Consider the following 23,670-nt stretch of genomic DNA (forward strand, 5'->3'; position numbering starts at 1 on the left):
GGGGATCACTCAGGGCTTGTCAACACAGGAATGCTCCAGATCGTCAAGGAGTATGAGATAATGATGTGTGTAGCTTGTATACCTGTGCTGAACCAGCTCAACTGCTTGTTTGTGACAGAGATGAAAGAAATTGCGGTTTAAAATGCTTTATTTCCTGAAGTTGCTCACTGCAGTGTTGCTTTGCTTTTATTCAGAATTTGTATACCAGAAGCAGTTGGAAATACCTGTTTGCATATCAAATCAAATACTCAGGTAACTTTAAAAAAAGTTCATATGAAACCTCCATTAAAAATTAAAATCATGGAATCACAGAATGGTTTGGGTTGGAACGAAACTTTAAAGATCCCCTAGTGCAACCCCTTTGCTATGGGCAGGGACACCTCCCACCAGCCCAGGTTGCTCCAAGGCCCATCCAGCCTGGCCTTGAGCCCTGCCAGGGATGGGGCAGCCACAGATGCTCTGGGCAGCCTGTGCCAGTGCCTCACCACCTTAATTGTAAAGAATCTCTTCCTTTTATCTCATCTAAATCTACCCTCTTTCAGCTTAAAACCTTTGTCCCTTGTCCTATTGCTACAGACCCTGGTGTAGTCTCTTGCTGACTTTCTTATGAGCCCCCTTTATATATTGAAAGGTACAATAAGGTCTCCCTGGAGCCTTCTTCATGCTGAACAACCCCAACTCTCTCAGCCTGTCTTCACAGGAGAGGTGCTCCAGCCCTCTGAGCATTCTTGTGACCCTCATCTGGACCCACTCTGACAGGTCCATGCGATTCTTGTGCTGGAGGTCCCAGAGCTGGATGCAGTGCTCCAGGTGGGATCTCATGAAAGTGTAATAAAGAGGGAGAATCACCTCAACCTTAACCTGCTGACCGTGCTTCCTTTTGTGCATCCTGGGATACAATTATCTTTCAGGGCTGCAAGAGCACAGTGCCAACTCATGTCTGGTATCCCATCCACCAGTACCCCCAAGTCCTCCTCTGCAGGGCTGCTCTCCATCCATTCCTTCCTCAGTCTGTATCTGTGTTTGGGATTGCCCCAGTCCAGGGGCAGGACGTTGCACTTGGCCTTGTTGAACTTCATGAGGTTTGCATGAATGCAGTCCACAAGCATGTCTGGGTCCTTCTGGATGGCATCCCCTCCCTCTAGTGAATCAACTGCACTACTCAGCTTGGTGTCATCTTCAGACTTGCTGAGGGTGCAGTCAATCCTTCTGTCTATGTTATTAATAAATTAGGAGAGAAACCAATAGGCAAAAGAAAAACACTGCCCTTCAGCACTTACAAGTCTGTATTTACACATTAAGATCCAAGTATCTATCATACATGCTTTGTCGCAGTAGTCTGTGGGGCGTACAGTCTTATTTATGTGGATTTTAGAGTGTAGGTGTGTTGTCTGTGTGCGGAGTGTCTAGCAGGAGCTGTTCATCCGTAACTGTAGGGTGCAATTACTGTATACTAATAGGAGGAGCTGTTTTCTCAATGTTTTTGGGAAAAGTTATCTTTTGAGAAAGCTAGATGTGTTTCACTAAGAAAGAAATAGTCCAAGATAAGAGGGAAAGATGCAGTGCGCAGAAGTTATAGCAGGACATGTTCTGTAGGAAACAAAACTCCTTTGAAGAAATTCATTTGGAAATTTGGTCTCTTTTGCAGTTGCATATAACTTCTTGAGCTTATGTTTATTTCAAAATGTTTCAGACCTATTTGTTGTGAGATCATTTAGTATTATTCGTAACTAAACCAAGCCATTTATGTATTAAATATTATTAATGAAAAAATCAGATAGCTTTCTATCAAAGTAGTCAAAAATAAGCTAATTTTCCTATCAAATGTAGAAAGGTGACTATGCAAATGTTAGAAAGACGAGCCATGTTTTCAGTTAGGAATATTTAAGTCACACTCTAGCAATCAATACATTTAAATAAAACAAACAAAAAAAATTTAAACGAAAATATTATACAAAAAACCAAACGTTTTAAGTATATTTTAGTAATTGAGGGTAGAGACCGGTCAAAAGTTTCAGAAAGTAGCTACAGCAAAGTTAGAGTCAAGGCTGGGTTTTCTCCTCGCTCTGGGCATGCCCTCAGAAGGAAGGCAGCGCTAAGCCAGGTGCAGCCACACGGGTACGCGGTTATTAACCACCAGCAGAAGGTGTTACAGGAACGACGGGGGGGATTGAGTCATGGAAAGTGTAACCGTAGCTGTTACCTTGAGAAAGAAAACCAGTGAACAAAAGTGTGTCTTGCACCTCAAATCAAGCCATATGAAAGAAAGATTTCAAACTAGTGTCCTGCTGCTTCTTTCTTGTGCTTTAGTACTACTCGGTGTAGGTTCCTCTCCTCTTTTGCGATCAAGAAAGCAGCGTTAGGAGAGAGCAAACCTCTGACCCAGCACAGCACTGCTCCTGCAACACCGTGGTGTCACACAGACTTTAAAATCAAGAGCAGAGCAGAAGTTTGGTAAAGCTCTACTCAATAATCGATTATTCCCCCCCTAGGTTTTAATTAGAATATTGACATTGCTGTTGTAACTCATGACGCTAATAACTTGCCTGTCAAAAAGCCAAAGTGATTGAAGTTTTTACCAGATTAGCCAAACTTCATTATCCTGTGAACTTGCTGGTAAACCCCTGGTATGACTGAAAACTACAGGACAAACGCTGAATATCTCAACGAACGTAGGATTGAAGAGTTTTTCATGTAGCACACAAGGAAAGAGAATGCTAGGTCCTCGGGGTCCCTTTGCTCAGCTGGGGGCTGGAGGGACAAGAGCATTGCTGAGCCTCTGGGCAACGAGACACCACCAGGCTTAGCACCGTAAGGACCACGTAGCCTTGCTGGCCACCACATGGACATCACTTGTCACTGAAAACGCACGCATCATGTACAAGCCATGCTGTTGGACAAACAGAAGTAACCTTTGTCCTTTGTTTTCACTTTCTTTCCACTTTTATTTCTTTTCTTTCTTTAATAGTTGCAGTTGAATTGAGATTGGGGTTTCTTTTTGTTTTTTTTCACCACAGTGCCCCAGTGGCATTGTTAAGATTTCTGTGGAATTAATGCAGGGAGAGTCATATTCCTGAATGGTCATTAAGAGAAATTGTTGTTAATGGGTAACTTCTCACTTCTTGTTTCTGTATATGGTAATATTTTTTTTTCCCAAATAAAATTACTGTGAAATGTCCCTTTGTATACCATACTGTTATGAGGACTCTTTCGTGCATAAGTAAGGTAGCCCTAGTTTACTCTAGCCTAATGTCTCTGAGGATGTGAACCTCAACCTCCATGGTGATTAGCAATGAAGTTACAGTGAGCCAAGGCTACTTTGCTCTTGGAAGAGTGCCTCTACAGGAGGGATTGATGTGCCTTAACACCAGCGCTTTGTCTTAACTTTTCTAATGGTATCAATATATTAGACATGGCCTACATTTAAGACTGTCATTATTTTTGTGTGAATAATACATCCAAATCAAAGGAAAGGGAATTTCAGTGTTAATTTGTGTTCTGGTGAAAAACAAGTGGGGACTTGGACTTTGAAAATATTTTAATATGTTTGAAAATATGGTTTGGCCCTGCGAACACTTCAGGCATATCACTGGAATTCTGGCACTGTATAGCTTATAATTTGTCTCTTTAGTGCTTTTATGATTTTCACGGCTATAGCAAAAATTATAATCTCTTTTCTGTTCCCAGTGGCAGATTTTGCCACCTCCTGACAAAAGGTCTTCTGTGTCCTTTATGTTTCAAAATCCCGAGGAAGACATAAAAGGGGAAAAAAAAGGTTAACTGCATTGGATGCGTGATTTGACTCCGTAGTCAAAACCCTGTGTCACAGACCAACACGCCACCCTAATTTGCTTTAGACATTGTACAATAAAGAGTAAGCATTGGTGCTGCCCCACAATACTTGTAGTGAGGGAAGAGATGGACACAGACATGTGAAGAAGTGCAAGAGATAATACTGGTCAGCGCACTAGTTAAAATAAAATGAACCCACTAATGAGTTTCAATGCTGTTTTTAGAATATCAGAGCTCCATGTGTGTGAGGGGAGGGTCACCCTCTGCAAGACTGCCACCCCTGAGTGGCAGCAGACCATGGAAGCAGCAGACTCGCCATCCCAGTTGCACTTCGGGGCTGCAAAGCCTCTGCTCATCCACTGGCCGTTTCCTTCCACCCCTGCTGAAAAATCAGGTTTGGCCATTTGCATTTCAGCCTACTTCCAGAGAAATGCAGCAGGTGCTATGGTTGTAACATTTCATGGTGGTAGAAATGAGCAGAATTTCTCTGAAAAAAAAGGCAGGGCTTGTACTCACAACACTTCCCCATCTCTGCCATGTTGAGATACAGGAGTTACACTTTGAATATTTTAAGAATACAGTGTTAAAGAAGTTACAGATTTTTAACAAAAGCAGTTAGATTTAAAAAAAAAAATCTTAACACCAAGAAAATGTAACAGTAATCATATTACCTAACCTATTCTATTAGGTTTAAAATATATACATGCAGTTAACTGCAGTATGAAATAGTTCCCAAGCCTAACTGAACTACAGCTGTATCTCAGCACACAATAATTACATATTTTACCTAAATTTGCAATTACTTGTTCAGTTATGTATTGTGGGTACTTTTATGGACTTCATTCTTTGTATGATTACCAGTGTTTTGAATTAAATGCTGAGGGCTAAGCATTTTTTAAACGTTGACTGGATTCCATACTGGGATCCATTAGCAAGGATCCCATACTGACTTACTGAGGTAGTTGTATGTAAAATAACTTTCCTTTTAATGGAATAATTTAATGTGTGAATGTATTGCTTGTGCTCTGTGCTTAACTAATTGAGAGGTTTTGAGGTAAGTGTACATGTGTGCAGGGTAATGGTGCTCTGTTAGTTAAGACATTGTTACGTAGTCTCCACAAACACTGAACACTTCTGGTTTGTGTGTACATGTATGTACGTGTATGTTCTTCAATGTTAAAGACCTTGGTAAACAATTAACATTGTTATTACCTTCAAGGCCTAATCCCCCACCCCAAATACTGTTTTTTTTAAAGTGGAAGTTGTTGGTGCAGCAGGAGATATTACTGTTACTGCAAATGTGGTTAGACAGGAAGAAAAGTGGGCTGCCATATTTAAAATGGAAATAGGAAAATAAAACCAATCAAAAGGTAGAATGTGCAAAGGATGAGAGGTGAAATGGCAGAGAGGCTAGCAGAAACTGTTGTTATAAAGTAGCATCTACAGTCCCCCTCTATACTAACAGTATCTAATTAAAACCTGGAAACTGTGTGACATGTTGGATTGCAGCAACTGTGGTGTTTTCCTCTGTGTCTTTTTTGACTGTACGAATTCTGATGTGAATTTAGGTCATAAGGCAAATGGGTCATCAAGGAAACTGTATGGAAGACTTTGATGCACATTTAAGCACATTTGAAAATCTTCAAGGAATTTAGGAGGATGATTTGATATTAACTGATTAACTGACCAGCCTAGGGCTGTCAAACAACGGAGATGACAATCCAGAATTAAGAGAATAAGTAGGTCTCCATGGGCAAATATGCAGAGCACTTTGCTGGCGTTATTGCACTTCGTTAATGCCCTTTACCTTACCAATCACTTGGTTGGTACACGTTGATGATAAAAGAGACATGAATCAGTAAAATTAAATGCTGAATGCTTTATTTTAAGAAGCCCTTTTTGTTGTGTTTAAACAATGCAGGAATGGAAGAGCTATTTTTTTTTCCTGAGTGGGGTTCATCTTGAGCAAAGTTCTCATAAAGCAGGCTCACAGGAGAAGAGAGTGGCGAGCTTGCCCCAAGGATTGACACAACCACCCAGAGGTTTTGTTTGTAGATTAAAGCCATTAAACATCAGATGAGTCAGGTTTGTGTTGGGATACGTTACCTAATGTGCTCTGGTGGACAAGAAATTTTAGCAACAGGGTTAAAAGAAGGAGTCAGGAGTTGTATTTGCTCATTTTTGAGGCTTATTGGGAGATTTTGGACTTGGTTATGGTGAATGAGAAACAGCAGACTTGCTAGTCCTGCTTTTCTAGCATCTGCTGTTTTATCTATAGAGCGAAGGTTTGTTGAGGGGAAGGGGAGTACGTAAAGCTGAATTTAACTTGCAGTTTTCAAACTAAGTTTTACACTATGTCAAGTACACCTAGGCCATGTAGCATGGGACTGTTTGTTAGCATTCGCATAAAGATTTGTTTGACATTTATAGTCTGGGTGTTGGGGATAAATGCATTAGGTTCCTGAAGTGGGCTCTAGGCCTTTGCCAACAGATGAAGAAATCTAAATAATTAAAAGAATCATAGCTCCATAGTCTCTCGAGTTTCAGGATCTACAATTTTTATTCTCTCTGTCACAGTAGTATCTGTGCTTCTTTCTATCTCCCTTTGTCACCACAGGCGGGCAGGTATTGTTAAGGCAGATTAAACTGTTGGACATAAAAAATTTGTTAACACTGATAGAAGCTGGACACTTACATGAGCCACACGTCGTGGTACCGAGAAGCCTGGCCCGACACAGTCGATGCTAGCTCCTTACAGGGAGCAGTACGACCACGTCATGGAGCTACCGTACGCTAGTTAACGACTCCTCTATTTCAGTACTTAGTAAATCTCATACAGGATTTATCAGTTTGGCTGTAGAACCAGTACTGAAACCATCTTTGAAACCAATTGAGCAGAGAAGATCGCAGCTGTAAAGAGGAGAAGCAGTTGTTCTCTGTGTTCCTGGAGTGCTCGTGAGGGAACCCCATGAATAGTGTGCTTTGCATATCTGCACCAGATAGGTATGTAGGATATGTATGTAGGCATTTAAAGTGTCCCAGGGTTCTCTACAACAGCTGACAGCATGAGATTAATGCCTATTTTTCTGAATCTTTGCCATTTTTGTTCCAACTAACACTTTATTCATAGTGTTTCAAGGCTTGCTTGAGTCTGTGCTTTGGGTCGCATTCATGCTATAAAAGAGGATAATGAGAGGGTGAAGATGTCTTCTGTACTGATATCTCTGTGTCTTTTCCTTTCCTTACAGCATTTTGTTTGCAGACATTGTGGGGTTCACTAGTTTGGCATCACAGTGTACTGCCCAAGAGCTGGTGAAGCTGCTGAATGAGCTCTTTGGCAAGTTTGATGAATTAGCTACAGTAAGTACAACATTCTTACCTGAATTTAATTTAAATTCCCTTCTGCAAAATGATGCATGAGTTACCCATGTTATAAACCTGTAGTAGACTGATTTAGCCCCATGTGTCATGAATTTCTAAAGCTTCCATTGTTAATATTCTGGAGAGAAAACAGACTATTTTCATTGTTTAGGAAAGAAGCCTAAGTTACTATTTTTAAGTGCACTTTTCTTCCCCTTCCTTGGAGGCCATCAGTGTTCTTCATCGGTTTTGTTTGCACAAAATCAAGAAAATATTTCAATATTTACATTTCTATTCTGCATGGAAATAAGCAGGATAATGGAAAATATGAATATTGGCAGTATGCATAAAATGAGTTTCTGTGATAATAAGAAGAGAATAAAATTGGTTCTTTACAGAGAGCACTCCGTGTTACAGAAATGATGGTAGCTTTTCAGAGAGGCTATTGTAGCCAAAATGGGATCCATATCATAGCTAATGCTTATGTTTTGGTCATTGCACTTAGATTGTGCCAGATTCCCCCATGAAAAGAAAATGAGATAAAATGTTCCTTGCCTATAACTCCCAGCAGTCTAGTGGTACCACAAGCATTTGAGAAGAAATGAGAAGAATAGATGTGCCTGAAAATGTCACACACCTTGTTTCAAATTGCATTGAACAATATGCTGCAAATGTGTTTTCCACATGAACAAAGCAAAACTTCATCACAACTATCTTGTTTGCCAGCCATGTCCACAGAACCTTCATTGCTGAGAAGCATTACCTCCACAGAAATTCTGCTACTCCGCTATCTAGCTATCTTGTCTTCAGACTCTGCGCAACAGCCTAGAGAGCACATTTCTGCAGATCCCCAAACATAAACGGCATCCACATTTTTTAGTCCAAACTCACTTCTCCTTGATGTAGTCTTCTACATGAGAGACTTCAAGCCTGTGGACACTTGGCACTTATGGCTCCCTTTTGATGAGGAGCTCTCAGGGACCACGAGGAGAAAAAAATCTGCTCCACGAAATGCCAGGGTTGAGGAAGACCTCTTCTTAGTTAAATGGGTTATCATTTGATCATGTTTGATGTCCTGATTTGCACTGGATGTTCAAGTTGTAACAGAGAGGAATTGTTGTGTATTCCCTTTTTCCAAGAAAAACCAAAAGATTAAGTTAGATGCTGAGTGGAGATGCAATGAAGGTGTGCTTTTTTGGTACAAATTTGTAACACACTCTCATAAGCCTTTATATAACCAGTTCTGATGATGAACTACTGGCAGTGCCTCAGAGAGAGCACAGGTGCCCAGCCCACAGAACTTCATAGACATATACCTTAGAAATGAAAGGGTCTGCCATGTAGATGATCATTGGCAAGAGCTTAAATGACTTCAAGAATTCAAACAGTCTCCTTCCTTTAATTTCATTACTGAATGTCTGTAGAGGAATGAAGCTGGGTTAATTGACATTGATAATATACAGCTGTGGGCTGGCTTCAGGGGCAGTGGGCTGGCTGATGTGGATAATGTGCAGCTGTGGCTGGTTCCTGCTAAGTAGTTAAATAGCTCTAAGGGGTATGGAAGAGGGTCCCTGGATGAAGAGAGACCTGGAAGAAGCAGAGGGAGTAGAGAGAGTGCCCTGGATGGAGGAGAGACAAGGAGAAGGATGCAGCAGAGGCAAGAAGCAGGGTGGACCGGCCTGAAGAGGTTGAAGGAACAGCACGGACATTAGATGAACTGTTGAAACCTTGTGGGGGGTTGGTGTCTGTGCTGGGGCAAGGTGTGGGAACTACTTATTGAAGTTAACCTGGTATGGGATGGTAAAAGCCTTGTTGCAGCCGGCTAGTTTTGGTAGTGCTGCGACAAATGTCATCCTCCAAATGTCAACCAGCTATCTAATAAGCTCTTTTAAAATTTACAGTGCTATCATGTGTAGTTATCGTAGCCATGAAACACAAGGCAATGTAATAATACTGGAGCACTGGGACATGGCACAGATCACATGTGTGTGCACTGAAACACATGGCCCAGAAGCCAGGGAGATGGCTGCTGTGCTGTGCTTGCTCCCGTAGCAGTGGCCAGGTGCAGCCAGCTGGAGGTGTTACTGGAGCTAGGGTACCAGGCAGATGCCAGCTTTTAGTGTGAGGTCAGTTGTTTGCCAGGTCAGAAGCAGATCGGAAGTAGCAGAAGAGCTAAAAAGCCTTAGTTTTTCTGTTCAGCCTGCACACATTTTTTTTTCCAAATTTGAAAATAAACCTCATGGTTTCTCTCAGCTATGTGAGGAAGATTTGTTGTTTAGTTGTCCTTCTAGTTCAGACTGTGCTGCATCAGGGTGTGATTAAGGACAGAACGGATGAGCTTGCTTTGGCACCTTCTGGTGTGGTACAGGGAGACTTGCTGTTCTGTCTCCTGCAGTCACAAGAAATGTGCTGAGAAGTGTAATTTTTCAGAAGGATTCCAATCCCTTGGTTAAAACAACTTCTAGATATTCATTATTAGGTCAAAACACAGGACTGGGCTGATTTTACAACAGTGCTGTGCTGGAGTATTCAGGACGATGGAGGAGGAAACTGCAGGGACTACAAAGAAAAATAAAAGGGTGATAGCTTTGTTCCCTGTGAGTACCGCAGTGTGATCTGTGAGTGTGCATGCTGGGTGCTGCTGCTTCGCAGGAAGCAACCTCAACCGTGCTTTATGACAACCCTTGTTAAAACAATTGTCCTGTCTTAAAACTGTAATGCTTAAAAAAAATCCCTGTCGCCACCATGGAAAGCATAGTGAGTGTAAGGCAGCACATATTTCCTGGGAGTCTCAGGAAGTCATGGTGTTTTGGCATATTGACACGTTGTAGGAATAGCGAGCCTTTCCTTCGGACAGTAGAGCTAGAGCTGACCAGAACCAGGTGCTTCCACAATGAACACAAAAAGAATCTTGTTGAGAGATCTGGGACAGTTTAATCCTAAAGTTTGTCCTTCTGACATTTAGAAGCTGGTCTATGCTTTTTAGCATTAGATTTTTCTCTCTTTCTGTGTGCTGTTTGGGTTTGTGGGTTTTTTTGGGGGGGTTTTTTGGTGAGGCAAATAGTTTTGCTCTTTTTGAAATGCTTCACCTTTTTAAAATCACAGTAGCTTTAAATGTAGTTACAGTTCGTGACAGGGAGTTCTGAAGGCAAACCTTAGGTTTCAATTTATTGTCATTCAACTCCTTTGAAAGCTTGTCTATGCATTCCGTTAATAGAGAGCAAAGAAAATTCCTGATCTTCTTTCTCCCTAGTAGACATTATTTGTACTTTTATCATGTCCTTTCTTTTTTATTTGTCTCTAGAGAAAGTATGATTTTCAAATGCTTATCTTGTATTTCACCTTGTAAATCACTGAGTTTTGAACTCTGTTAAGAGAAGAAGTGACCGGAATATAGTACTTTAAATGATGGCATATTTTTTGTTTTCATAATGGCACTTTGGGTTTCTTAAAGAAACAATCTTAGGTAGTCATATTTGATATAGGAACTTTGTGGTCTTCTGAATAACTTCTGGGTCTATGGGTCAACGTCAGTCACTTTGAAGAAAGGAAAGTGAGTCTCAAGAAAATAAAGCTAAACAAAAATGAATGACAATATTAGTATTCTTGCAGGAGTGTGACTTTGTCATAGACAGGCATCAGAGAACCCACATGGAGAGGCACTGATATGAATACCTCAGGGTTCATTCGTATGTCTGGTTACTGAAGTACTTCCAATGTCACAGCCTTCAGCACCCTGGTTTTCTATAAGCAATTTGGATAAGTTTGCCGGTGCAGACGTTCCCTTGGGACTGTATGCAGCAATAGCAAGCCACCTTCCTGAACACAGGCAGTGAGTTAAGTTTGTCATGAAGCCTATGAATAGTTCGAATAAAAAGAATGAATTTGCTTTAATTTCTATTGGATTTTATCTGCTGTTCAGGCTTGGTTTACTTAGTTCAGGGTGTTATTTCTGAATTTCCTTTGTTTCTTCCAGTTTTGCTTAAGCAAAAGTAGCTTTGTGCAGTCTCAGATGTCTGCCCTAATGACATTCTGCATGACGTATTATCAATGAACCTGAACAACGGATCTTTGCATGAGGTCTTCATATTCCTTGCAATTAACCTTCAGCACTATTGCTAGCTTCCAGTTTTTAATTCTTCAGCTTAATTGGAGGAGTGACAAATTTTAAGGAAATACAATGATTTGCATTGTGCTGTTTTTATGTTCCCAGGGAATTCTTGGACACATGGCCAGTTACATGGGTGCCTTGTAACTCTAATACACTGTATATTTCAAGTGCCTTTTCTGTTCATGCTTTAGCTGTGGCATGAGTTACTGTGAATGAGGGGGGTTCTTAAGGCCGCAGTTACTCAAGTAGCATCACACAGAGTTGCACACACCCCTGCTTGGATACTGTCATAGTTGCAGATCCACTGTCTTGTGATACTGTTCAGCTACACCCAAAATATTTTAGCTTTAAGATGACTTCTTAATAGAAAAAAAAAAAAAAGGCATTTCTCCAGCATCCTGCATTGTAATGAAACAGGTTTGCTTTTTAGAGAAGCTTTGATCTTTAATTGTTCTTTTCTTTGATAGATTTTTCTCACACATTGCTTGCATATCGCTACATGGAGAATTGATTGTGTTTACAGATTCAGTTATGTTACTGCATCTTAGATTTCTATGACTTTTCATTTAAAAGTGGATAAGGATAAATGAAGTTTAGGCTCTTTTGAAGGAATATCGCTAGAATCATAGAATCACAGCAACAATGAAGGGTTGTGATTGGAAGGGACCTTAAAGATCATCTAGTTTAAATGCCCCTGCCACGGGCAGGGACACCTCCCAACAGCCCAGGTTGCTCCCAGCCCCGTCCAGCCTGGCCTTGGGCACTACCAGGGATGGGGCACCCACAGCTGCTCTGGGCAACCCCTGCCAGTGCCTCACCACCCTCACAGGAAAGAATTTCTTCCTGATACCTAATCTAAATCTACCCTCTTTTAGTTTAGTTTTGGTATTCTGAATGAAAGATGTTATTTTTCATGCCACTTTTGGCATCTCATCAATTAGCCAGACTGACACGCACCACTTCCTTGTGCTTCCTATTTGCAGCTATGTATACCTCTAGGCTTTGTGACTGTGTGTAGGCTGAGCCTATTTTTATTTCTTTCCATTTTAATTTAGTATCCTTTTCTGATTACCTTCTTAGCTTTTAAAACAAATTTTACTTTCCAAATTTCAATGTTACTGAAGTGCTTTTTTGTAGCTGTTCAGCTTCAAAGATATTGAACTTAAAAACATTGCTTCTGAGCCTTAGGCAAAGAGTCAGTAAGTAATATTTTTAAACAGCTTCTGTGTTGGGTTTATTTTTTAAACTGTGTCAAGAACAGCCAGTTCTTTGCTGTGCTTGAGCTAGCCATTCCTAGAAGCACTCATTTTAAGAAACTGATTCTATTGAATCTATGGAATGTTTTTATCTTTATTAAGATAATTATGATGTATTTTTAAAATAGAAAATAAACAAAGTTTTGTGGGCTGGTTAAGACAGGAAAGTTAGTGCTGGAAAACATACATATAAACTGACAGCACACAGCCCTTTGTGGAAATTGGTAAGTGTGCACTGGGGGAGGGGGGGGATATATATAAAAAAAGCTATTTTTAAGGAGACTTGTCTTCCCAAGCTTCCTTGATAGTCAGTGCAGACACAGGATACTACTGGGGCAGAATGAGGCACATAAGCTTGAGTCCGATTCTGAACAGATGTCTGGAGAGGTCTCCACGAGAGAGCTAAGGAAGTAAGCTTTCTTAAATTAAAGTGGTCTTAATGAATATGACTGCGACTCTGTAGGATCAGGAACTAATGACTTCTTTTAAGTATTGTAGGAACATCTAAAGGGGCAGGTACCACCGCAGTTAGGTCTTGCCTAACCTCCTTTACGGTACTTTTTCAGTAAGAGGATACTCTTGCTTGGTATGCCAATTCTCTGTCATAACTTGACGTCATTTGCATGCTTGTGGTATATCACCAATTTCTTTCTGAGTCTGCACTGTGCACATCTGAGATTTGCATCTTTGTATAGGGCTGTGTTGGATTGTTCTGATCAGCTGCGGACGCTTGCATTTGGACATTTGTGCATTTGGACATTTGTACTGAAACTAATCATTTTGACTTCTGGTGCAGTTAGCACAGAGAAAGGTATTTCTGGAATTCAATGTGTCATCCAGGGAGGATGTCTCACTGCACTCCAGAAGTGCCTGCTCACTTCACTGTTTGGCCCAGGTACGTGCTTTAGCTGTCTAATGTTACCTGCATACATAGTCCTGCCTGCAGCCCTGTGCCCACACACAGACGTGTTCTATGGAGTGTAGCAGTGCAGCAGGGGAGCAGCTGTCCTCAGCCTGCGGGGGGACCCATTCCTCCTGCACTGGAGTCCAGAAGCACTCTCCTCAAAGCAGTCAGCTTTGTTCTTCTCAAGCCAGACTTTTTATTTCCTTGAAGTCAATGGAAACCTTTCTGGAAACTACTTTCTTCATAACCAGCTGTATACAGTATCTTGCTAGTTCTCATGCCATCATTATTCAGTAAATCTGCCAAGCAGAGGGGAATGGCTATTTCCAGCAATTAGGTCTTGAAGATTTCCCGTACTTTTTCGTTTGGAGCCTGACTGAGCTTCATACTTCATACTTTTGTTGGTGCTTAAATATCACCTCTCTGTTGTGTTGTTTCCAGAAGAATCTGGAAAAATATCCATTTCCTGAAATTCAGAGTTTAGTTTTTCAACATATAGTGTATTTGGTTTAGGCTTGTTTCTCCTGGGATGTTGCTTTTCGTAAAAAGACGGCATCGTAATGGACACTTGGTGGAAGCTGGGAAGGAGACAAGCATGCATATCAGTCGTGATGACTGTGTAAAATATTCTTGCTAAAATCCTTTTTCATTTCCAAGTAAAGTAACATATATGACTGTTAAATAGGCTCTCACTCTCCAGGACTAAAACCCTTTAACTTTCTAGTTCTGTAAAATTACTCTCCATGTGGAATAAGGAAGGAATTTATGGTGAGAATGGGAATGCACAGAAAAGGTAGGGCAAGAACCAGTAGGTTATTGCAGGTCAGCATATATAATTGCCAATAACACTGAGGAAAAATATTTGATGCAAAATGTCTTCCATTTTATAGCTGTCCTGAATAATTCTACATTTTTTAAATGCATGACGTGGCTTCTATGATGATAATTTCTCCTGATTTTACAAATACAAAATTACATGTGCTCATCTAGAGATAGCCAGCTTTCCTCAATCAGAGCCTACCAAGCCATTTTTTTGTGGTACTTCCTATACTGTAACCAGATTAGATTTCCTTTCCTGTTATTTCTACCACTCTATAGAAGCTCTTGCTGTCTATACTGTTTTTTCAATGAATATGGCTCCATTAGCCTGCCAGATTGAACTCTGTAGAGTATTGCAGTTAGCTTATTTTCAAGTTTGTTTTTTTGGTGTTTTTTTTTTTTTTATGCTGGTACTAGCAGATGTGTGAGTTGGTAAAGTTAGAATTTGCACACATTATTCCATTAAAAGGTTATCAAAACAGTTGTTTCAATTTTTAAACCCACAGCTCAAAACCTGGGTGAAAAGAAATGTGAAAACGTGTATGCAGTAATTGACAGGGTTCAGTGACAGTTCTTTATGAGCTGGACAGTTTTCAAATGTGTATTGTCACTGTTGGAACATGGCAGTGTAATGGAGCTGGCGGTAATTTCCATGTCACTTCATTACACTCGGGATTTGGCTATGAAGTTTATCTGATAAGCTGGCTTCAGTAATCTCTCACATGTTGTGGCCCACATTCAGCATAGCTATTAAAATAGATTTGAATACTATTAAAAAAAAAACAACCCAACCATTGGTAAATCTTTTTAGTTTACTGGGGAAAAAAAAAAAGTAAGATGATAAGTGAAATTACTGTTTGTTATTAATGAAAGTTGCAGATGACGTGAGTAAACTGCATCCAGCTCTGGGGGGCCCAGCACAAGACTGACATGGACCTGTTAGCGTGGGTCCAGAAAAGAATAATGATCAGAGAGCTGGAAGACCTCTTCTATGAAGAAAGAATGTGAGAGCTGGGGTTGTTCAGCCTGGAGAGGAGACCTTATTGCTGCCTTTCAATATATAAAGGGGGCTCATAAGAAAGTCAGCAAGAGACTACACCAGGGTCTATAGCAATAGGACAAGGGACAAAGGTTTTAAGCTGAAAGAGAGTAGATTTAGATGAGATATAAGGAAGAGGTTCTTTACTGTGACGGTGGCAACATCGCTGGCACGGCTCAAGGCCAGGCTGGATGGGGCTTGGAGGAACCTGGGCTAGTGGGAGGTGTTCCTGCCCATGGCAGGGGGTTGGAACTAGGTGATCTGTAAGGTCCCTTCCAACCCAAACCATTCTATGATTTTGTGATTCTATGATTTTCACAGACTTTTCGTCAGCACAGAAAGAGGGCCTTTTCAAAGGGGATTCAAGGCAGGGTTCTAAGGAGTGTTTTGCATGTGAATCTAAAGTCATAGCTTCATCATTCTTGGCACCGAGATGCATTTGTTCTGAATACTGCTGCAGTCTAAGAGACTTTCACTAGGTTGCCCTTCCCATGGAGTACTTTTTATTTTGTTTTTCTCTAAAGCTCTTTCGTGCAAAAAAGGGAGTTGTAGAGCTGAGGGCAAAAACCAGGAAGATCTTCTGTTTTGGTTAATTTTTTAAAGAAAATAAATACAGTAGGAAAGTCTAAATATCAAAAGGGTAAACGTGCAAAGGATGTCTCCCTCTCACCGTGCACTGAATTTAAATTAATAATTTTATATGGTATTGCTTAGTTGCACTGTACAGCCTTCCAGCTAACTCCATCCAATTCACTGACTTTTCATCTATGGCACAGAAGAGGGGTGGCTTGTCCGTCTCCATTTCCTCACCAGCAGTACGCTGTGCTATGCCCTTCCAAAGCACCTGGAGCAGTGAGGTGTTCACTGTACCTCTGCATAAAGGAAGGAGTGGACTAGCAAGCAATGCTGGGAACAGATATCAACACCCAGATACCTTCTAGCAGCCAGTGTTCAAATCTGTTGAAAGTGGGTCTCAAAAGCAGTGTATGGCCCGTAACTGTCAGGCTGAGCCGCCTTGGTTAGTGGATCAGTAGTCCAGAGGATGAATATTAAAATTTGCCTTTATCCCATGTTGTGTATGTATGCAAGAGGGTGTAGGTAAATTTGCAGAACTGTGAGTCTGTGCTTGTTGTACATACACATATATATGTATGGATGCATATATTTATACAGCATAATAGCCAAAATATAGAGGGGTTCCACTTCTGTTCCAATCTAATGGACAAGTTTAATGAAATTGGATAGAGACATCATTCCAGCTTTAGAGGGTGTAGTAGAAAATAATATTCTTTCTGCAAGTATCTTTTGTATCTCTACACACATCTGTAATATAGATAAATTTATGTTAACTTCTAGAGTGACTCAAAGCTTTCTAACCCAATTTTCTATTGAGATTAATAGCACTTTGGCATAAAGTGCTGTAAATGTTAAATATGCTGCATGTGTTAAAGACATTGAAGATAAGCTGCAGTGGTAACCGTGGTGAATCCTCTCTTGTCCTCTGTTGAGACTTCTTTGAAAACAGAATGATGTTCAAGGTTTGTGAAGAGAGGTAAATAGGGAAGGTATTTTATACCTGTGTTGCAGTTTTGGGGAATTGTATAGGTGCTTTGTATTTTTTTTCCCCCAATAGTCATTTTATATTGTAATAACTAAGAAAGGACTATAACTGTGTTGTGGTTAGCCTGGATTAGGGAGTTATGGCTCAGGTCCCTGAGGATTAGAGGGAGCGCTGGTACAAATTAGTGTAGTTCCCCTGAATACCGATGATGCCATGCTGATTAATATGAACTGAAAATTTGATCCCCTTTGCCTACCTACAACAGTTCAGCTCCGAGCACAGCAGGCTGCTCAGAGGAAGCTGTTGGAATGGGGCTTTCTGAAAGACAACTACTGATAAACCAAGAAGGAAGGAAAACAAGAGGGAAAATATGAAGAACAGTGAAGCTCAAAAATAGTTCTGTGATGGGTTTTTTCCTCAGGGGCACTGATCTGCCTTTTGGCACACTGAACGTCTGTAAGGGAGGGTGACCATGCCCCTCTGTGGCATTGTTTCGCTCCAGTGACAAAGCTCTTAACAGCAGTGGCAGGACCAGAAGAATGGTGACTGTTCCTTCTTCAGCACTTGTGGTTCACTGCTGTCTCCCCAGAATTAATTCTACTCTCAATGAAAACGGAGCCCTCGGAGATTTGCATTTTGATGGTTTCCCTCTACCCAAGACTTGTCTTCGGCATGTGAAGGAAGCATTGACCTCACAGTGGGTTTTCTCAGGAAACAGGGGAACAGCTTTTTTCCCCCAGAGATTCAAACTGTTTTGGGCAGTGAATGGATGGGGGAGGCATGAAGGGGGTTGGGCTGAGGAGCTGCAACACACACTGCCAGTGCACCTCCTTCTACCCCTCTGCTGCATGCACTGCTGTTCTTGCACTGGTTTGCACCTGTGCAGGGGCAATACCCAGAGGTCTCCCTAATGCTGATGTCTGAGCTTTGGTGAGGATGCCAAAGCCTTCCCCTGAGAGAGTAAAGCCTTCAGTTTAACTCCAAGCCTAATAGCACTTTCTTTTACCCCAACACTTAAATAGCTGGACCTGGACACATGTTAGTTTGAGGTTTCTTTTTTTTTTTTTTTTTTTTTTCTTTCCGTTCTTTTTTCTAAGACTCTAACTTTGCAATCACTAAGCATCATAGGTAGTGGCCAAACTCCTGTTCACATTTTTCTAGCCTAAACAAAACTAAATGCTATTACTGCTCATGTCCAAGTGTAGAGGAATGCAGCTGGGTTAATTAACAATATACAGCTGTGGGCTGGCTGATGTGGATAATGTGCAGCTGTGGCTGGTTCCTGCTAAGTAGTTAAATATCTCTAAGGGGTATGGAGGAGCACTGGATGAAGAGAGACCTGGAAGAAGCAGAGGGAGTAGAGAGAGAGAGAGAGAGTGACCCAGATAGAGGGGAGACAAGGAGGAGGATGCAGCAGAGGCAAGAGGCAGGGTGGACTGGCCTGAAAAGGATGAAGAAACAACGGGAACAGTAGAATCTGACTGATGGCAAAAGCCTTGTTGCAGCCTACTAGTTTGTGCTGCAACATGCAAGAACATTCTAGGAGACTGTAAGACTGGTAGAGTCTGAGCTAAGGGAAACGGGAATTATTGCTTATGCATCTTCTTGTAGACCTTCTTAATCTTTTCTCTTACTCTGCACAGCATAACTAAATCCAAATTGCCTGAATATTGTAAAGAATCTTTTTATGTACCTTAGGTAATAAAGTTTTTTTAGTAGGAAGGGCAAAAAATTGTCTTTCTAATTTATGGATAAATAAAATCCCTCCTACTTGTAGATTTTGATTCCAGGAGGGTATGATAATAAAAGTCTGAAGAGCACAGCCAAAAATCAGGTTGCTAGCAGGCCTGCAGAAAAAGAAATGGATGCGTACAATAATGGATGTGTATAATTACAGTATATTGTAATTAAGTCACCGAGGGTCAGACTCATCCTTGGTGTAATTCCACTGCAGTTAGTAGAGTTAGGAGAGAGGAGTTCAATGTTTAGCTTCTAAAATCTTGCTTTTTAAAATTATAGTCTAGCTGACCTTCCTTTCCATCAGCTGCTTTATGAAGTGCTTGTCTGAAAGTGTAAAGAAAATTCTAGCAGCTTCGAAGTATCCTCTGCTTTCCAAGTGGGGCTTCCACTTCACACTGGCAAACCCTGTGACGGACAGTTGTGCCAGAGGGAATTCTGCAGATCTGCTGGGAAGCGTCTGGGTGAGGCACCACAGGTGGGCAAGCTGCCTGGCAAATGCAGCGCTAGCAATCTCTGCTGCTTTTTATCATGTGCATAAAACCAAATTATCAGCTGTTTCTAAACAGACATTGCTTGTATCAACTGTGACTAGAATTTGTAACTATCACACTTGAATTCATCGCTGCCACAAAAGTGTAAGATATTGCCGAGTCAAGGGCTTCTTTGGAAGTTGCTGAGGAAACAAAACAGAGAGAGGGAAAGGGTTTGTTTTGTTAATTTGCATATCAATCCTCAGAAAGATTGCTCTTACAAAGCTGCACTGCATCTCCTTCCTGTAAGCCTGCTTTATGTGTTGAGAGAAAGAAAACAAACTTTTTTTTTTTCTAGAGATTACTGCATATTAATTGATTTTTATAAATAAGGACAGTGAGGATAACATCTGATAGGGAACAGAGTCATCATTTCAAAAACAGCAGGTGATTTAGTCTTGTCTTCCATCAAAATTAATATCTCTCCAGAAAAAAATGGAGTCCTTATTTCTTTGTATAATTCTATTTTATTTTTATACTGCAAAAGTAATAAACTGACTTGGAAAAGTGGTAATGGATCAAGATCTGTTGTTTTGGGGTTTTTTTCTCCCTTTCTTAAACTAATAACCAGGCTGTGCTGTGCCAGTCTGACAGTAATTTTGTGCATCCCATTATAAAATGTAGTGGTTCCTGCTAAAAAACTTGGTGGTTTGTATTTAGTGGTTTCTGTGCAAAAACCTTGAGTTGGAAGGCCTGTTTTGTGTCAGGATAGGTTTTGAGGTCTGCATATTACTTTGTGTGCATCAGTAATTATTTTACATATATAATACCATTTAGCCAAGGACCTCAAACTACCCAATTAAAACTCTTAAGTAAAACTGGTGAGGCATTTTGTGGCTATAGTGTGTGGGAATACTCCAAGGACCTGGTGATTATGCTTCTGCAATAATTATGTTCACATTCATTAAAATATATATTACTAATAATAATTAGTGGTATATTTAAAAACCTCCTGTACAGAAGAAATGTAAAGCAGTCACTCTTAGAAAAGCCTTTTCTACTAGCTAAGCATTCCCCAAAAGATGGCCCTCTTCTTTGCTTCAAGACTTGAGTTTTTAGTTTATAAAAAGAAATAGACAGACCAGTTTTCCTGAACAGTGTCTGTAGAAGAATGAAACTGGGTTAATTATCATTGATAATATACAGCTGTGGGTTAGCCAATGTAGGTAAGGTGCAGGTGTGGCTGGTTAAGTGGTTGAGAGCCAGTGGAGAGAGAGCAGCCAAGGAAGAAGCAAGAGAGAAAACCCATGCCCTGGATGAGGTGAGACAAGGAGGAGAAGGCAGCAGAGGGACTGTATGAAGAGTGTGCTGGTATGAGATGGTAAAAGACCTTGTTGCAGCTTGATAGTTTGGAGAGTGCTGTGACAAGCGTCAGCATGCTTTCTTCCGTGTCTGAACAGAAGTGACTTTCATAATTATTGTTCGATATTTGGAAACATGTACAAAGAAGACAGGTGTGGGAATGCCTGCAGCTGGAGGAGTGCGGAATAACAAGCCCCAAGTGCTAGTGTACGACATGTCCGAGACAAAGAGATTGCTGTAGGCATCACCACCGCTTCCAAGCTGGAGTATGGGCAGTGATGTGGAGACTGCAGTCATCTCAGGAGGGCTTTGGTTCTTGTAGGCAGGAGGCTGGAGGAGGACATGTGCCTGTGTGAGAAGCTAAACCAGTATTCCCAGAAAATTTAAATTCCACCACCATAGCCCTCTGTTGTTTTTTTTTTTTCTCCTCTTTCTGTGGCACTGAAATCAAGCCTATGTAGCATATCGATGGAGAAGGAATTGGAGTTTTGTTAATCTTTTATCATCATATTCACAACAGCTACTTCTGCGTGGCACTTACATAGTCCCAGCTCTGTAAGTTGGATTCAACGAATCAGTTAATTTACTTTTCTGTGCTGTACTCTAAATGAGTAGAAGTTACCACAGTCTAGCTGCAAGAGATGCCATCGTCTTATCGCGTCTCCTTATAGTTTATTATTTAAAGGCACTTTGTTATGTGCCCTCTGTTTAGAAATGAAATTTCTGCTCAGATCAATGTAGCAATCATTGCATGCTATCACTGGTTTTTCAAAATGGGAGAGATTTAGCCAGGTCTTTTTGGCTGTAGAAATTAAACAGTAGGCAAACAGGAGATAAATTTGATGGCAATGCAAACTGACTGTATCTTCTGATCTGCAAGTGTGTCATGTTTACACTGATGTTGCTGTATTTTAAATTGTGATTGATGAATCAGTAATGCACAAATGTGTGCACCTTTACTTGTGCATGATCTCTCCTGCTAAGTTGGAACTGGATTTGAAACAAAAGCTTCTCAGAATACAAACATTTCCTGATATTCAGTAGTGGTTTGGCTTCAGTCCTCTGGCTTGGATTCATACAGGAATGAAGTCTCACTGCAGATCTTGAATACGTACTGACCCAGCATGAGGGCAAGGGGATAATATTTTTTTAGAACTGTAGTTTTAAGCAGAGTTACCTACCTGTCTTGAACAATGTGGGGCTGATCACCAGTATTTATGTGCATATTTATAAATACATAAAGAAACAAAAAGTGTATGTCAGCTGTTCCGGTATGAATCCAGATTTCATGAACTGTAGGTTACTTAATTTGATAAGAAAAGGATTCCCTGACTGATGGAGAAGATTTTATCCTTTAAATGCTGGAATATTTATATGAATAGTAAAAGTTTTCGCATTCTGTTTTGATTAAAGGAAAACCACTGCAGAAGAATAAAAATCCTAGGGGACTGTTACTACTGCGTATCAGGACTGACCCAGCCCAAAACAGATCATGCCCATTGCTGTGTGGAAATGGGACTGGATATGATTGACACCATCACGTAAGTACTGCGCAGGGTGAACCAGACAGAGTACTACAACAGCTTCTGGGTGCCGTGGGGAAGGGTGCTCTCAGAGCGACCAGCAGTGTCTGTGAGTGCTACACACCTAGCAATTCACACTGCTGCACTCAGGCCACAAGATACTTACTGGTTTTAGAGGGGTCACACTAGATGTTGATTTTCTACTCCATTTAATCGCTATGAGGGAAAAGTGCACAAGTCTGAATATGTAGAGGCTCAGACAGGTACTGGTTAGGGGACAGAAAGATACTGGGAAGTAGCAAAATATTCCCATTGCCATTTGCCACAAAGAAAGAAGCCCATGGCTCATTTTGCCACCAGTATGTACACTCAAAGCCAGTCCTGATGTATGCATGTTGTGTATGTGTTTGTATTCTAAAAATGATAATTTTCTGTTTTTTCCTTTCTCTATGTCATGTTTAAACCACTAATTTATTCTGCTTTTCAGAAACGTAACGTGAAATTCACTTTGGTGATCAGAAGAATTTTTTTTATGCTTGAGAGCTCTGAATTGATCATTATTTCAACCGGGCAAAAAATGTGAATGTGAAAGAACTGTGAATGAGCTTTTAGCTCCCATTACGCAGGAGGGAAGGGATAAAGATGGAAAATTTCTTCACCGCTGTATTGCTCTGTGTGGGTGCATGTTTGTTTTATGGGATGGCTGTAGGAGGGCGTGCACACCTGTATTCATTCTGTATATAAATACATACTGTCAACACAGTGCTATTGCATTTGGAATGAGCTTGCACAAGTGTGTCACATCAGGGGCCTTAGCCAGTTCTACGTTGGAAAGTGTTTGACAGCCATTTCCAGTAGGCAGTTATTCTTTCTCTCTGTTGTCAGCTGGCCTGTTGGGAATGTAGTGTTGATTTGAGGTTCTGCTTCCCCTCACTTAATCCCTGAATTTTTGCATTGAACACAGACAAAACCTGCCTTCTCTGTGAAGGTGAATAGACCACAGTGTAATCTCAATTTAAAAACTAATAGTAAAGTATTAAATAAAGGAAAAGTAGAATAAGCATACATAAAGCTTATGAATTCAAGTAAAGCATTTTTGATTTGGAACATTTCACCGCCTTTCTTGTTTCTAGTAGAGCTTTTGCCATGTCCTATATTTCATGTCTTACGTTTGTACGTGTGGATGTTTTCACACATAAATGCACAAAAAGGAGCTGTGCTCATTTCTGGAGAGTCTTAGTGTTGTAGAAGAACATATTATGATCCTCTCAAAGAGTTCACTGTAAGTTTTTTATCTCTGTGGAAGTAGTGGCTAGTTGTTCAAATCCCACTAAGGGTTTGCCTTAGGGGAACACAGACATTACTGCGCATTTTTGTTGTTTCATATCAACCTTAAATTTTTCTGTGATCCTGAATTCATTGAGCTTTCTTTGCAAAGGACTTGAAAACATAGGAAAAAGGAGAGAAGTACTCAAAGCAATTGAAGGTTGATTCTCATTTCTAGCTCAATCCCTACGCTTTTATTGTGATGTTCATTTACAAAATCTCTCAGTGTGAAGAGTTGGATAAATAAATCAATATCCTCCCTTCCATTCAGTGCAAGTTCCTTATCTTTGTAAACATTGTAAAATTGATAAAAGATTTTGTAATCTGTGATAATATATGCTAGTCTATCATACTAAAAAATCCTGAAGGGATATCCTAAGTCTGCAAATTAGATATATGTGCATTCT

General features: G+C 40.6%; 1 protein-coding gene across 3 annotated transcripts in view; it reads left to right on the plus strand.

Annotated features, from left to right (window-relative positions):
• ADCY1 (adenylate cyclase 1) overlaps nt 1-23,670 on the plus strand; it is a 154,275-nt gene that overhangs the window by 63,761 nt on the left and 66,844 nt on the right. For all 3 annotated transcript variants that reach the window (XR_008732038.1, XM_055709109.1, XM_055709110.1), the window contains exons 4-5: nt 7,041-7,152; nt 21,828-21,955. Coding sequence is in view for 2 of the 3 variants with exons in the window: in XM_055709109.1 (XP_055565084.1) it covers nt 7,041-7,152; nt 21,828-21,955 (240 nt within the window). In the remaining variant the exon portion in view is untranslated. The remainder of the gene's footprint in view (nt 1-7,040; nt 7,153-21,827; nt 21,956-23,670) is intronic.

This window comes from Falco cherrug, chromosome 4 (genome assembly GCF_023634085.1).
Source record: "Falco cherrug isolate bFalChe1 chromosome 4, bFalChe1.pri, whole genome shotgun sequence".
NCBI lineage: Eukaryota > Metazoa > Chordata > Aves > Falconiformes > Falconidae > Falco > Falco cherrug.